The 16,706-nt window shown below is 26.3% G+C and overlaps 1 protein-coding gene across 5 annotated transcripts in view; it reads left to right on the top strand.

Annotated features, from left to right (window-relative positions):
- LOC127282312 (protein lap4) overlaps window positions 1-16,706 on the top strand; it is a 132,788-nt gene that overhangs the window by 91,664 nt on the left and 24,418 nt on the right. For 3 of the 5 annotated variants that reach the window (XM_051306481.1, XM_051306479.1, XM_051306478.1), the window contains 6 exons: window positions 1,093-1,268; window positions 1,848-1,976; window positions 6,061-6,216; window positions 8,653-8,733; window positions 8,806-9,588; window positions 15,822-15,929. In XM_051306481.1, the coding sequence (XP_051162438.1) occupies window positions 1,093-1,268; window positions 1,848-1,976; window positions 6,061-6,216; window positions 8,653-8,733; window positions 8,806-9,588; window positions 15,822-15,929 (1,433 nt within the window). The remainder of the gene's footprint in view (window positions 1-1,092; window positions 1,269-1,847; window positions 1,977-6,060; window positions 6,217-8,652; window positions 8,734-8,805; window positions 9,589-15,821; window positions 15,930-16,706) is intronic. The other 2 variants (XM_051306482.1, XM_051306480.1) reach the window with 2 other exon arrangements.

Genomic DNA, 16,706 nt, shown 5'->3' with positions numbered 1-16,706 from the left:
ATGAATACATTTAACATAACATTAAGAGAAAGTATATAAAGTTTCAGCTACTTACGTCAAAATAATTACAAGAAAATTCGTCCTCGAAGTAGATAAAAAAAATAAAGTTAATTTACAAACGTAAACACTTGTCAAATTTGAAACTGCATAAAACATTCAATGAAAACAGCTTACAAGTATCCAACGAAAATCGCGTTATGGCGCCGCTAGAGGCGCCACTGTGTTTCCGTGTCCGCAGCGAATATGTAAATGCTTATATTAAATCTGGAAATGCTGGGGAAGAATTTTCAAAAACGGCCTATACAGTGAGTGCTCCTTATACTACTTCAGGAGTAATCTTAAACAAAACCCGATATTAAATAAAAAAGGGATGTGGGACGCACGACTCACCGGCTGATCCCTATCAACGATCGATGATGTGTGAGTGTGTCCCTCGATTTCCGCTTCGAGCTGCTCCTTCAACCCTCTCGTTCGTACGTTTTTGCCGGAACTCGTCAATCGGCTCACAAAGGTGCGAAAATGACCATTTGGGTTAATTACAAAAATAAACGAATTATCCAAAATATAAATCTCCTTTAAAAAAAATCAACTTTGGCTAAGGAAGTAACTATTTTTTTTAAAATAAATATCATTTTGACGAATACTTCGTCACAAGTGTTTGAGTTAAAATTTTTAGAAATAATAATTGAATTTTAAGAGATTATTAATTGAAACTTTGATTTTGAATTGGAGAAATTTTTTTAAAAACTTTAGACAATAATTGCATTTTAGTGAGTTTTAAATTGAAAACTATTTTAAATCATGTAATTTTCAATGAATTTGTTTTAAATTATTAAAAATAATTGACTTTGCAAACAATTCAAGTGAATACATTTTTTTAAAAATTCAATTTTAAAATATAAACATAAGTCGAAAATGTCGTACAATCCGAGACCTGTTATTAAAAACCACTTGAAATATTTTCATTAGGGTAAGGCAAAAATTTTTAATTTTGATTGGAAATGAGAGAAAAACAAAATATTATTTTTATGGCAACTATGATAATATTTAATATAAATATTTGTTAATCAAACTATATTCTATTCTTTACAGGTGGCCCTGCTGATGTTGCCGGTTTACGAGTGGGTGATAAAGTTCTTTCAGTAAATGGAGTTTCAGTAGTTAATGTTGATCATTATGATGCTGTAGAAGTTTTAAAAGCTTGTGGTCGGGTATTGATGCTTGTCATTCTCAGAGAAGTGACAAAAATGGTTTCTTCATCAGATGGGGTATGTAAAATATAACTTGCACAATTATTTTAAAGCTTTTCAATTGCTTAGTAAAATGTGTTTAATTATAACTAATTTTTTTTTAACTATTGGCATTTTTTTTTTATGGAATGGAAGTTTACAATATTATATATTATATAATATTATATATAATATAATATATATCAGTTTGAAATTGACTGAAAGAAATAAAAAATTTTCCTTTATTCTTAATTCTTCAAAATAATTAAACAATAAAGATATTTTTTGCAACACTAACCTCTCAAGTTGAATTTTACACAATTTTTTTTAAGCTGTGCTTAAAGTGACACTTTTTTTAACAGTGTGTGAAAATTTACTTTACGCACTCTTGTGTCTTTTTAATGAGAAATAGTGACTCGTGTTGCAAATGTCACACTCGTATAATCACCCACTTTACTCACTTGTATCACAAATAACTATTTCTTAATTTCTTTTTAGGTGTTTTGAATCCCGTTCTTTAAAAAATACTTACAATTTTTATGTTGCTCTTACACCTCTCCAACATTTTTAGTGAGACATATTGGATTTTTCTCTAGTTTAACTATTTATTAACTTTAGATTTCAGCTAGGAAAGACTCAATATGTTCGAATATAAGCGCCAATCGCTCACTTGGTGGAACATCTTATGTGTCATCAACACCTTTGTTCTATAATTCTGAAAACAAGGAAATGAGCGAAACAAAAAAGGTTAGTTTAGTTTCATGTGTCCATTCAAAATTAGGTCTCAGAAAAAAATTTAATCTATTTAGTAAAACTAACCTTAGACTTCAATTTACGCTGAGAAGATTGTAAAAAGATTAAAGACATTAAATAATACAATTAATAAAAAGGATAGAGTATCTTTATTTTTATTTCTTAATTTTTCTGTCTTTTCTAAATAAACTCGGAGCACACTTGCTACACATTATTTCGGTGGATCGCGAAAGTATAAAAAGTGTAACATTAGCTGATCTTTCCCTACTTTTGACGTTTTAATTTTATCAGGAATATAAATTTTTACTGAATAGTTTAAAAATTTAATATTATTAATTTTAATTTTAGTTAGGGTTTGTAAGCGTTACGCGGTTACTAACTAATAACGAGACTAATTTTTTTCGAAATCATTTCTAAATTTAGGAATCTAATTTTGATAAATAATTTAGCACTTGTTCTGGATCCCAAATATCCTCTTATCTAGGTTACTGTGGTTTGAGGTTCAAAGAACTATAAAATCTTTTGATAATGGGATCTCTACCTAAATTTTAAGATAAAAATAGGGAATATACGGGTACCAATTTATTGTGAAAGCATCAACAGCAATTGAATTCGGATCTTGTTTCTATGAAACAAATTTTTTTCACGCTTGTTATTCGAACGTGAGGCAAATTAGTCTATATTAAAAGGGCCAAATTTTCTATTGATTTTATTAAAAGCCGCTTCTTTTAAAAGATGTACGAGTATTATATTTTTTTAGTTCTCGTCAGAATAATTTCTTTCTTTTCTTTAGGTAACTCGAGATTCATATCCCGGGAATTCCAATTAAATCCTAAGAATCTGACTTTTTTGGAAGGCTCAATCATTGATTTTTCTTTGTTTATAATGAAGCCTAATTTTTCTCAGCAAACTCTTTCACCTTAACTCGGGTTCTTTTCACGTAAACATTGAAGAAAAACTAAATATTTTTAATAATAGTTTTGATATATTTCAATGTAGTTATTGAGACAAGAAAGGTATTAAATTTAATTAATTAAATTTCACACAACTTTAAATGTTTTATACATGTTACAATTAATTATTAATTAAATTAGTAATTAAATTAATAATTAATTTAACAAAATTCTTATTTTGTAGAATTTCTATTTAACTGGACTGTGATAAAGCAGATTTTCTAATATATCGAATTTTCAAATAATACAATTTGAATTTAACAAAATTTATATCTAGAAAAATTTCCATAAAAAAGAATTTTTATTTATCAGAATTGTTATTTTGTAGAATTTCCCTATTTAACCGAATATTCACTTAAAAGTATTTTTATTAACAGAATTCCCAATTAAAAGAATTTCTATATAGGGTCAACCGGGGTAAATCCGAACGCTTTTAGTAAGTTTCAACAATAACATAAGTTTTTTCTTTAAAAAAAAATACTTCCGGTATTCTGGTGCATGAAGTTGTTACTTTACTTCCATAGAACAATTTTATGGGGTAGCAAAAATTTTTGATAAATTACAATCGCAGGAAACTTAGCGTAATCAGCGACCCTGAAACCCCCCGAGTAACAATTTTCAAGCGAATCCAATGAATTTTTTAATTCTCGTCCGCCATTTTGAATTTTGAAAAACTGACTTCAAATTGGTAATTAGCGACCCCAAAAACCGTAGAATACCAAATTTTATTAAGATCCTGAAAAACTTTTTTCAACAAACCATTTGGCAAAAAAATTGAAACACTCCTTCGAGAGAACAGAGATTAAGTTTCTGCTTATTAATTACTAACGAGGATACGTATAGAAAGAAAAACTTTTTTCTATGTACTTTTATAATGTTAAAATAATAGTGTAATGAAAAAAAAAATTTTGTGTGGCTCTGATGTAAAAAAAAATTATTGAAAATACCGTTCGGATTTACCCCGGTTTTCCAATTTTCCTGGGTAAATACGAACGGTCTGATATTATTAATAAAATTTTACAGAAGGCAAAAATGAAAAATAGTTTCTGTTCTAGTATTCATAACAAACAATTATAAATAATAAAATAAATTTTTAGCTTCTTTTTCTTCAAATACGAGACAAAATACTGAAAGAGTGTCATCTTTGATTTTCAATCTTTTTTGCAATACTGGTTATCTTTGTTTATGCTGTTGCTAATTAACAAACGAAAAATGGGATAATACTTAGAATCTCTTGAAGAGGATCTGAGGTAAAAATTCTCATATCGAACTTATTTTTAAAAATTTTAATTAAGCTGAAATAATTAGCGTTCGGATTTACCCCCCCTTCGGATTTACCCCGGCTGACCCTAACAAAAATTCTTATTTAACAATAGTTTTATTCAAAAAATTTCTATACAATCTATTTTTTATTTAATAGAATTGTTATTTAACAGAAATTTTTTAAGCTAAATTTTGAAGACAGAGAATTTCTATTTCACTGATATTTTATTTGATCGAAGATCCGAATTTTCTTTAAATAGAAATGTTAAAACGTCGAATTTCCATTTGATCGAACTTTCATATATCAGATCATCCACTTGGCATAAACATTACAGCGGAAATTTTAAAATCAACCGGTCAAAAATTATTATGAAAATTGTGATTGGTTGATTTTAAAACTCCCGCTGAAATGTTTATGCCAAGTGGATGATCTGATATATGAAATGTTACGTAATGCAACATAAATAAATTTTTAAATTTCAAATAATAAATAATTAATAATTAAAAATTATTTAAAAAATTTTCATTATTATTACCATTACTTAAAATTTAATTAATTAATTTTGAGCCTGGATTCTCATCCAATAGCTCGGGATTAATTTAGTTTTTATTTCTATTAAATTATAAGAAAAATATGAAAAGTTGGGGAATACACAGTTTTAAGGAATAAACTGACTATTGTACAGAAACATAGGTTTTTAAGCGTTTGTCCCCACTACAATTTTTGAGTTTGTAATGTTAGGGGAAAATAACGCAAAAGGGGAAATTTCTCGAAGGCGGAGAAAAATCTTGGAAGAAGAAAAATTTATCATAGGCGTGAGAAAAAGGAGTTGAGAAAATTTGCCATTGGGCCCTTTTACAAGAAAAATGGAGAAATTCAGAAAGAAAATGGTGAAAACTCATTAAGAGTTTATTTCTATTGAGCCTTACTGACCCAGCTTACTTAGGTAGGTTGAAACTATGGGTTGGCCCTAAGGGCGAAAACTCAAGAAAATGGTAGGGAGGAATTATCTTGAAAGAAGAGGGGTTTATACTTGAGGAAGGAGAAATATTCACAATTTTACATCTTTTTACAAGATAAATAATTTTTGTTATAAACAATGATGAATTTTTACTATAATTTGTTGTAAAAATTATTATTTCACTTATTTTACAATATAGTTTTTGATTAATCAAAATAGGATAATTATTAGCGAAGTTACAAATTTTTAGGTTAATTTATTTACAATTTTGAATATTTTTCAATAAAACAAAAATGAAAATACGTGTTATATCGTGGTTATATCCTACGAGCGATGAAGAAAGTAATTATTTTTACAAATAAAAAATAATTTTTTTCTCTGACATTGCAAAAATAATTAATTGTAATCATCTCGGGTACTTTTTTACGTTACAGGATTTTTGCCCGATTTGTACACACATCTAACATCACATTAAACGAAAAGTTAATTTTAAATATAAATTAAAGATTATAAAATTCCATTTAATTTTGAAGAATGAGTGCAGATTCAGTGCGTTACGATTCGTTCTTTAAATATTGTGTGAGAAACATAAATACCAAATTAAAAAGATTAATTTGTTTATAAAAAATTTGTTTTTAATTAAAAAATATAATTTTTTTTTTGTTTACATAATTTCAAAATTAAAGCAAAACTAAACTTTCCATTTCTTGACAAAAAGTTTCTGAATTCAATACTTTTATGATACATTTAGAGACATAAGTTGTTTGAAATAGATCTATTTTTACAAAACCAAAATTTGGAAAATTCATTATACAAAAATTTCGCCACTTATGTAAAAATTTAAAAAATACGTAATATATTTTTTTTATAAGAAACAAAAAAATATGATTTTGTTTGCAGATAAAGAAAAGTTGCGATCCTTCACATACAATGGAATCAACTGGAGATTCGTTTATAACTGTTAGTGTTCATACTACTTTAATTCGGGACCAAAATGGACTAGGTTTTAGTATAGCTGGTGGAAAAGGTTCTCCACCTTTTAAAGCCAAGTCTGATGTGAGTTTTAAAGCTTTATTACTTTTCATTAATCGCTTTTTAAAATATATTATTTTCTTTTCATTAATTATATCATATTAAGAGTTTAAAGCAGTTCCTTTATTACACCGAGTGAAAATTAATTTGATGCTATCTGGGCGTAATTTTAGGATTAATTTACAGAATTAATCTTTTGAAAACAAATTAAAAAGGAATGGTGAAAAAAATGTATAGCTAAATTAAGAATTAAATTATGTCTTATGGCATCAAAGTACATTTAAAAGAAAATTATTCCACTTTTGGAATAGAAAAATTTTAATGGCATTTATTTCAAAGGAATTGTACGGTATTAAATTTTTTTATTTTATTTCGCATATTTAAGAATCATTTAATACTATGTTTTATGAAATTTTTAGAATACAAAATTTATGATATTCTGCTAATAAAATATGAGTCTAAATTTTTATCATCAGATTTCTCAACAGGAATTATTTAAATAAAAATAGTTAAACAATGATAAATTATTGTTTTGAATTATATATGTTAACTTTATTATATTTATATTTCTATTAAAATTCAGGCTTCATAGTCGTCCTCTATTTTCCCTAAAAGTACACTGAGAGAAGAAAAGCACGGAATCTGAAATGGAGAAGTTCAGCATCTGTACATCAAGTTGAGCGCAGCAGCATTAGTTTGGAGGTTATGATTTTTAAAAATAATATATATATATTTTATTTATTTTATTCATAGATTTTAAAATTTCTTATAAAAAATTGAACCTATATTTTTGAAAAATAAATAATAATAATAATGAGCTTTACGATAATGATATTTTAATTTAAAAAATTTTCTTTTAAATAATAACTAATACCGTTTTGATTTTATAATTTATTTATTTTTATGTAATTGATATAGTTTCTTTGGGTTTTATAATTTTCAATAGAAAGTTATTTTGTTTTTTTGAAAATAAATTTTAGATTTCTAAATAAAAAAAAACAATTTCTACTTATTTATTTTTATATAGTTAATTATTTTTATTATTATTCTATTCTAATGTTATTATCATTATTATTATTCTTATTTATTACTGCATTAGTTTTGGGTTATGGATTTTAAAAATAACAAATTTTTTATTTACTTTATTCATACATTTTGAAATTTCTTATAAAAAATTGAACTTATATTTTTAAATAATAATAATATTAAGTAAATTGGGTCATATGAGATAGATTCTGTATAACTTAGTTCACACCGCTGCCGCGCTGCTAGAGCATAGTATCTGAACTATGAACGACACCAACTGAACAAAACTAAAGAACGGATACTAACACCCATTTTACACGGCCGGCGTTCGTCAGAGTACGGATTCTGTGCTTTTCTTCTCTCAGTGTATCCTATTTGAAAAATTTTCTCTAAATTTCCCCTATTTTTCACAAAATATTACAATAAATCTTTGATTTTTATGAAAATACTTTTTAAAAATATTCATTTTCTACCAAAATAATCAAGGCCTGCTAAGGTATCGTTTACTATCATGGAAACGGTTGCCGTTACTAATTTTAATTTCGTTAATTTAAATTAAATTTCTAAAATTCTTTGGTAAATTAATTATTTCAATAAATTTTATTAATTTTTTTCAATAATTTTTCAATAATTAAATTATTTAAAACAGTTTTTAATTCAAAATTTTCTAAAATTCAATTATTGTTTAAAATTTTGTTAATTATTTTTCATTAATTCAAATTTACAATAATTTCAATTATTTTCAACTTAAATTCTTTGTTGAATTATGTATTTATTTCTAAAAAATATTCTAGTTTTCCAAAAAATCAATTATATCGAATTACCGAAATTTTGAATTCGTATAATTTTTATAAATCAGATTTAAGTTTTCTTTAAAAAAAAATTACAATTTTTTCAAAAATTTGTTCTATTGAATTGAAATGTTGAAAATTAGTTTGATTTTAATTCGGTGATTAAAAAAGAAGAATTCTTGAAAATATTTTTATTAAGAAATAAATATAATTCATTTAATTTGTAATAATAAAATATTTGTTAATTAATTAAATTTATTAAAAATAAAAAATCATTATTTCACTACATTTCGTTTAAAGTCGTTGTGAAATAATTTAAAAAAATTTTTTAGAAATAATTTTGTAAGATATTTGGAGTAGATTTTTAATCAAAAATAAAATTTCATTTACAGAATATGTTTTTGCATATTTTGATTCAGGAAATGTATTAAATTTAATAAAAAAATGTTTATCAGATTATTTAAACTTGTTAACTAAATTAACTTTTTATCTTTACTTATGTAATTTTCATATTACCATAAGAGTCCCCTATTTTTAATTTTTTAGTTCCCTATTTTCCCTAAAATTTTTTTTCGGAACACTATGAAGCCTTAAAATTGATTAATTTTATTTTGTAGTATTAAATTTTGTCTTTATTTTTAAGGCTATATATATTTCAAGAATAACAGATGGTGGAGTAGCACAAAAAGATGGAAAATTATTAGTTGGTGATAAAGTAATTGCTGTAAGTATATTTGCAATTTTTTACCAATCTGATTTAAAAGATAAAAATAATTTTGAAAAATGTATTGTTTAGATTAATGGAGTTGAAATGTTAGAAGCTAAACATGATCAAGCTGTAGCGTTGTTAACTGGTTTAGAACGATTCGTTCGATTGGTCGTTGAACGTGAAGTTCTTGTACCTCAGACTTGTTCTATAAATTCATTGACGTCGTCAGAAAAATTATCTCAAGTTATGGGTGTATCTAAACCATATACGGGACTATATGGAACAAATAGTTACATTACTAACAGATTTCCTGGTAATATTCGGCCAGGTGGCTTGATTAAAACACCCAAACAATCGACAAATGATTCATTAAATAATTCAAAAGTAAATGGTGTTAGTGAAGCAACAAATATTAAAAATTCCATTCCAACAATCACGTCTTCTACTAACTTTCAACAATCAACTCCGCAACCTGCTCCAAGGACCATAACGTCAAATATGAATAGTGAACCCAGTTCAACACCCGCCAATGCAATGTCAACTGGTACAAATGCAACATGTGAAGGTAGATCAAGGAGTCCTCAAGAAGATATACAGGTATTGAAGCCAATTACAAGTGAGGAATTTCAAGCCATGATTCCTATTCATTTCCTTCGACCTCCGAGTTCTTCACCCTCACCAGAGTCCCATCATGTTCCCGTTGTAACGGTAACAATTAAACAACCCGATAATTTTTCGGGAGATGTTAATTTTCCTCCAGCACCAACTACAATTGGTAAAGTTACTGAGACCATCACAAAGAGTACACTTACGGAGACTGTTGTTACTAGAGTCACCGACAATCATTTGGTTCAACCAATCATTATTGAGGTATGTCCGGTTATGGCTTGGCTATTTAAAATCAGTTTCTTTTTCTCTATCTTCATGCTTTCAGTCAAAGACTATTTAGAAAAAAAAATATTAAGCTTCTAATTATAATTTGAATTTTTTAAATACTTCTGATTTTTTGCTTCCTCACACAGTGGTAAGAAATCAAAAAGTTAGATTGAAATTAAATTTTCTATCCCATTTATGGACGAAATTCAAAAATCTTTTTTCTCCGATTCAGAACTAAATTCTGAAGAGATCTGTGAATTTTTGCAAAATAAATTTTTCATATTGAATTGGTATTTCAATAGTCAAAAACCAAATCTACTTAAATAAATAAAATGGGACATTCTCTGTCAACGGGAGACCCCCCCCTGCTCAAAATTGGTTCTAGTATTTTAACACATATGTATATAGAAATAAAAGCTTATTAACCCTACTTTCAAATGCCGTATGGCCTTTTTGAAAAAACCAATTTGGCGGACCAATATGGCGGTTATAAGTGCTATAGGTCACTCAAAAAATGTAGTTTATTGTGTTTTACGCTTAAAAAGTCATCCTAAAACATCGGGAAAAGCATATCTTCGTGTAATTCTATTGATAAACACGATTGTAATATTTATTTTACCGGAAAAAATTATCTGTCGTCCCTAACCTCAAAAAAAAACACGAAATATGCAGTTTATTGTGTTTTACGCTTAAAAAAGTCATCATAAAACATCGGAAAAAGCATATTTTCGTGTAAGTCTATCGATAAACACGATTGTAATATTTATTTTACCGGAAAAAATTATCTGTCGTCCCTAACCTCAAAAAAACACGAAAAATGTAGTTTATTGTGTTTTACGCTTAAAAAAGTCATCATAAAACATCGAAAAAGGGTATTTTCGTCTAACTTTTATCAGTGAAGACGAATTTGGTATTTCTTCATCAGGAAAATGGTACGTGTTCGCCATATCTTCAAAAAACATCCAAGAAGCGGTTTTTCGCGACTCATATTCACCCGAGTTTCTGGAAAGCTTATTTGTCATTTTCACTTCAAAAATATTAAATATTCGCACTGATGTTAAGAATCTATTTAATATTATTCAAATATTAGAAAAAAATAATTAAATGATTTAAATTTTTAATTAATTTAATTTTAATTTTTTTAATATTATTATTATTAATTTCCGCAATAAAATAATCTTTATTATTTTATTTTACAGATGTTTAAAAATGTTAAATATAATTTATTAATTAAATAATGCTTATGCAAATCTTTTATTCTGTTTAAAAAAATTCATTAAATTAAATTAATTTCATAATTTTTTTAACTCGAATTTATATCTAACTTCTTTTTCTATTATTTCCAGAAATTCAATTTATATACTTTTAATTTTATTTCTCAATATAATTTTATTTTTATTATTTATTAATTTATAATTTTCCAAATAATTTATAATAATTTTATAATTGAACTTTTGACTATTAAAATACCATTTCAATACCAACCTAAAAATTTCAAATTATGGCGGTTTCAAATGGAGTAACTTGAAGATTGTTATTTACCTTATTTGATACCAATCTCAAAATGATGTTAATCAATAAAACTTTTATGATATTATGCTATTCATAATTTTTCGTAATGACTTTGCTAAGCATGCAACACGATGATCTGATTAATCCGTGTTTTTTTGAGTTTAGGGACGACACATAATTTTTTCCGTTAAAGTAAATATTAAATTCATGTTCATCGATAAGAATTACACAAAAATAAGCTTTTCCCATTGTTTGATGGTGATTGTGTCAGGCTTGAAACACGATAAAGTGCCTTTTTCCATGTTTTTTTATGTTAGGAACAACGCATAATTTTTTCCGGCAAAATAAATATCAAATTTATGTTCATCGATAAAAGATACACGAAAATATGCTTTTTCCGATGTTTTATGATGACTTTTTTAAGCGTGAAACATAATAAACGGCTTTTTTGTGTTTTTTTTAGGTTAGGGACGACACATAATTTTTTCCGTTAAAATAAATATTAGATTCGTGTTCATTGATAAAAGTTACACGAAAATATGATTTTCCCGATGTTTTAGGATGACTTTTTTAAGCGTAAAACACAATAAACTGCATTTTTCGTGTTTTTTTGAGGTTAGGGAAGACAGATAATTTTTTCCGGTAAAATAAATATTACAATCGTGTTTATCGATAGAATTACACGAAAATATGCTTTTCCCGATGTTCTAGGATGACTTTTTTAATTTTAAAACACGATAAACTACTTTTTTTGAGTGACCTATAGCACTTATAACCGCCATATTGGTTTTTTCAAAAAGGCCATACGGCATTTGAAAGTAGGGTTAATAAACTTTTATTTCTATATACATATGTCTTAAAATACTTGAACCAATTTTGGGCAGGGGGGTCTCCCGTTGACAGAGAATGTCCTAATATTAAAAAAAAGTTTGAATTCAATTTTGATAATATATTTATTACAAAAATATAAATTATATTACAAAAAGATATCGCTGCCGCTATTCTAAGACTGAATATAGCCGCAAGTCGCTGGGTTTGAGACTATGTTGGACATACATTCTCAAATTTATGTCAAATTTTGGCGGGAAATTCCCTCTAAAAAAACGAACATAACCTTAAAATTTACGTCAAATTTTAGAGGGAAATCGCCACTGTATTCTTTAAAAATTATAGTTTTAATTTTATTCAAATTATAATCAGTAATATAAATTAGTTAAACACATATATAAAAATTCACAAAAAATCAAAAAATATTTTTAATTTATATAAAAATATTTTATTATAAAAAAAGAATTTTTTTTAATATAAGAAAAAGTAAAGAGTGGTTTATTATTAAATATTCGATTTAAAATTAAATGATCAAATAATTGAAATTTAGAAAATAATGGTTGCATACAATTATTATCTAGGGTTATGCAAGTAGAAATAAATAAATTTTTTAGTTTTATTTTTCATTGAAAATCAATTGCACTTTTTGCGAATGAAATTGAATCTGAACCTTTTAGAAATTCTTCTGAAGATGAAGTTATTATGCAATCGTCAGCAAACAATAAAAATGATGAATGTCTTTTCTCGCCGAATTTATATTTGACAGAATTCTTAAAACATCGAATTTTTATTTTACATAACTTTTATTTATCAGAAAAATGTGAACGCAATATTTAAAATTAACCAATCATATTTTCGTTGCTAACTTCTGATGAATTAATTTCTAAATTTGCGTCCAAATTTTTCTATCAGATATTTATTCGGACAAATCAGTGAAATTAAAATTCGATGAAATAAAAAGTTTGCAATATTTAAATTTAATTAAAAAGAATTTCTATTAAATAATAATTTGCAGAAATAAAAAACAAATTAAATATTTTATTCAGCAGAGGTGTAACAAGTAAAGGTTAAAATTATAAAAATTTGATATTTTCCACATAATTTTGTATAAATGACTTTTTCTTGTGTGATAGTTTTTTTCAAATAGTTTTTGAGTTGAAAATCTTTGAAAAAGGATTATTTTTCAAATTTGAATTTTTCAATGTCAAATATCTTGTAAAATAAATATTTTTTTCAAAACTATTTTTCATTAATTCCTACCTTCATTATAGAATTTGTTTATAACATCTATTTGTATATCGTCAAAAAAAATTTTTATAGGAAATAAACCAAAAAATGGTAAAAAAATTAGTCTTTTACATTGACATTGAAAAATTTTAAAAATCGACTTTCACAGATCTCTTTATAATTAAGTTATGAATAGGAGAAAAAAGTTTTTAAATTTAAACCATAATTTCGGTTTAAAAGTGAATTTGAACCCAATTTTTCTATTTCTTTCCATTATAAAGGAAATATTGTAGTGTCACAGAAATTTTCGTAAACACTAGGAATCAAATCTAGTGCAAACTGGTCAACAGCAAAATTTTTTAAATGAAGGTCAATAAAATACTAAAAGACAAGATTCCTTTATAAAATAGTCTGCGTGAGTATGAAATTCGCCGGGACAGCAACGCGAAGTGTATTCCATAATACCATTCGATTCCCCAAACCATTCCATATGAAATTCATGAGCATAAAATTATTTTTGGCTTCAGTTTTTTTTTATTATATTTAATTTGAAATTAAAATATTCTTAATCGCATAAATGTTATTTAAGTTTTTTCAATGTAACCCTTATTTAATTAATAATCGTGTTATGTCTTGAAGGGACAAAGTAAACAATGTTGAAAATTTTAAGAAAATTTAAAAAATTTGAAAAGGGAAGAAAGAAGGGACATATACTATTTTTGCTAACACACGTTTATCGAAATTACAAATATTTAATTAAGCATTAACACTAGAACTACCACACAGTGTGTTATTTTTGCAATTTCATGTTCAAAACCTAATGTCTCTTGAACAAATTGACCAAATTGAATGAACCTTGGACCAAAATAAAGATAAATAAATGTACAATAGAGGAAACTTATAGGGAACCCTTGATTTATTTTTTTGAGCTCCTGGGAGTCGAGTGAAGTTAGCATTTTTTAGGAAAAAATGGTAAATTGAAGTATACAAACAGGTATATCATGGGAAAACTTAATAAAACAACTTTTTTGTAAGCATTTAGGATCACTGAATACAAAACTAAAGTTCATTTTTCAAAATTCAAAATGGCGAATTCAAAATGGCGGACTAAAACAATGCAATTTTGAAACAAAAATTTTTTTGTTCAAACTGTGGTATTTTTATGTTTTTGAGGTCGCTAAATCCAAATATGATGTTATAATTTAAAAATTCAAAATGGCGGACACAAAATGGCGAACGAAAATTTTTCAAAGTGCTTAGATTTCAAGGAGATTTGGTACTTTAACGTTTTCGAGATCGCTGAATTCAAATATGATGGTAAAATTTGAAAATTCAAAATGGCGCTGAATTCAAATATGATGACAAAATTTAAAAATGCAAAATAGCGGATCCAATATGGCGGACAAAATATTTATAAAATTCTTAGATTTCAACGAAGCGTAGTGATTATAAATTTTTTTTTATATATTCATATTGAGCATTATATTTGAAGTCTGTGACTAGAAAAATAATAAAACACTACGCTTCGTTGAAATCTAAGAATTTTATAAATATTTTGTCCGCCATATTGGATTGGTTAAAGTACCAAGTCTCATTGAAATCTTAGCACTTTTTAAATTTTCTGTCCGCCATATTGGATTCGCCATTTTGAATTTTCAAATTTTACCATCATATTTGAATTCAGCGATCTCGAAAACGTTAAAGTACCAAATCTCCTTGAAATCTAAGCACTTTGAAAAATTTTCGTTCGCCATTTTGTGTCCGCCATTTTGAATTTTTAAATTATAACATCATATTTGGATTTAGCGACCTCAAAAACATAAAAATACCACAGTTTGAACAAAAAAATTTTTGTTTCAAAATTGCATTGTTTTAGTCCGCCATTTTGAATTCGCCACTTACAAAAAAGTTGTTTTATTAAGTTTTACCATGATATACCGGTTTGTATACTTTAATTTACCATTTTTTCCTAAAAAATGCTAACTTTACTCGACTCCCTGGAGCTCAAAAAAATAAATCAAGGGTTCCCTATAATTTTCCTCTATTCTACATTTATTTAGCTTTATTTTGGTCCAAGGTTCATTCAATTTGGTCAATTTGTTCAAGAGACATTAGGTTTTGAACATGAAATTGCAAAAATAACACACTGTGTGGTAGTTCTAGATATGCAGGATCTTCGATAGTTCTAGTGTTAAACAGTACACAAATAATCTATTATAACTTTATCAAAAAGTTCAGTATTTATCAAAGTAGTTCAATTTTGAAATCCAAATTTTGACCCAGAAAAATTTAAAAATTTATGTATTGTACTGAATTTGGTTCGCCCAGCATAAAGAGAATTGTTTCTGTTCTTCCATCGTAATAGAACAATTTGTAACAGAAATCATTGTTTAAAAATTTTAAGTTTTGGGTTTATTAATTTTTGAAGATTTCAGGCTTAAAAAACTGCATCGCGTCCCTCAATTATTATTTATTAACCCCTCTTCTTGCATTGAAATTAACTCATTCCATTTGAAAGAATTCCGTACAAGAAGGCTTTCAATGTATGGTATATATTATGTTTTGTATATATTATTATTGTAATAATTGATAGAAGACGATTAGAAAGTTTTGTCTAATTATTATTAAACAATCTAACCTAAAATTTTATATGTTTTTAGGATGTTATTCTTGTAAAAGAAGGATCACTTGGTTTTAGTATCATTGGTGGTACTGATCATTCGTGTACGCCGTTCGGAGCTAGGGAACCTGGAATTTTTATCTCACATGTAAGTTGCATTAATATATAATTTAAAAAAAGTATATTTTGTAAAAGGTGAAATCTCAACTTTAACGGGTTATCTAAGTAGAGGCTTTTAATAAAAATCTCCCTTAATATAGACTAATTTTCTTACAAAACGGTTGTCGAAATTAATCAAAGATTACACGTTTATAAAATTCGTTAAGAAATTAAATTAAAAAATTTTAAAAAGTTCACACTTTATAAAATTTTTCAACAAACCAACACACGTGATACTATTAGCTCTCGGATCGGTAAGAGGTTGCAGAGTCGAACATTTGTTCATTGTTAATCCTAACTCTTATTTTAGTATAAGGGTGATTCTCTCAAAAAGAACAAATTATTTGTGCACAATTTTTGGACGAGGTTTTTGTTAAAAAATAATAACATTAATTTCAATTAATAAACATTCTCCCAGCCATACGATAAAATTCAACAAATTTTTATGGGATCACTAAAGAAAATTTCAAAAAAATGGCAAACAACTGAATTATTGAATGAAAACTAGTGTTAAAACTTCATTCCGTAACTCCATTCCGTAACATCAGTTTTTATTCAATATTTCAGTTATTTTACCTTTTTTTTAAAATTTTCTTTAGTGGTCCGATTGAAAATTGTTAAATCCTAACGTATGGCTGACAGAATTTTAAATAATTTCAATTAATTTTCATATTTTTTAACAAAATATCTTAAAAGCGTAATTTGTCCTTTTTGAGAGAATCACCCATAAATATATTTCTCGAAATAACGTTAAAAAATACTTGTC

The sequence above is a fragment of the Leptopilina boulardi genome, unplaced genomic scaffold (assembly GCF_019393585.1).
Source record: "Leptopilina boulardi isolate dan_hultmark-lab unplaced genomic scaffold, ZJU_Lbou_2.1 LbouV2_297, whole genome shotgun sequence".
Classification (NCBI taxonomy): Eukaryota; Metazoa; Arthropoda; class Insecta; order Hymenoptera; family Figitidae; genus Leptopilina; species Leptopilina boulardi.
This window is presented reverse-complemented; position numbering and strand designations above follow the sequence as displayed.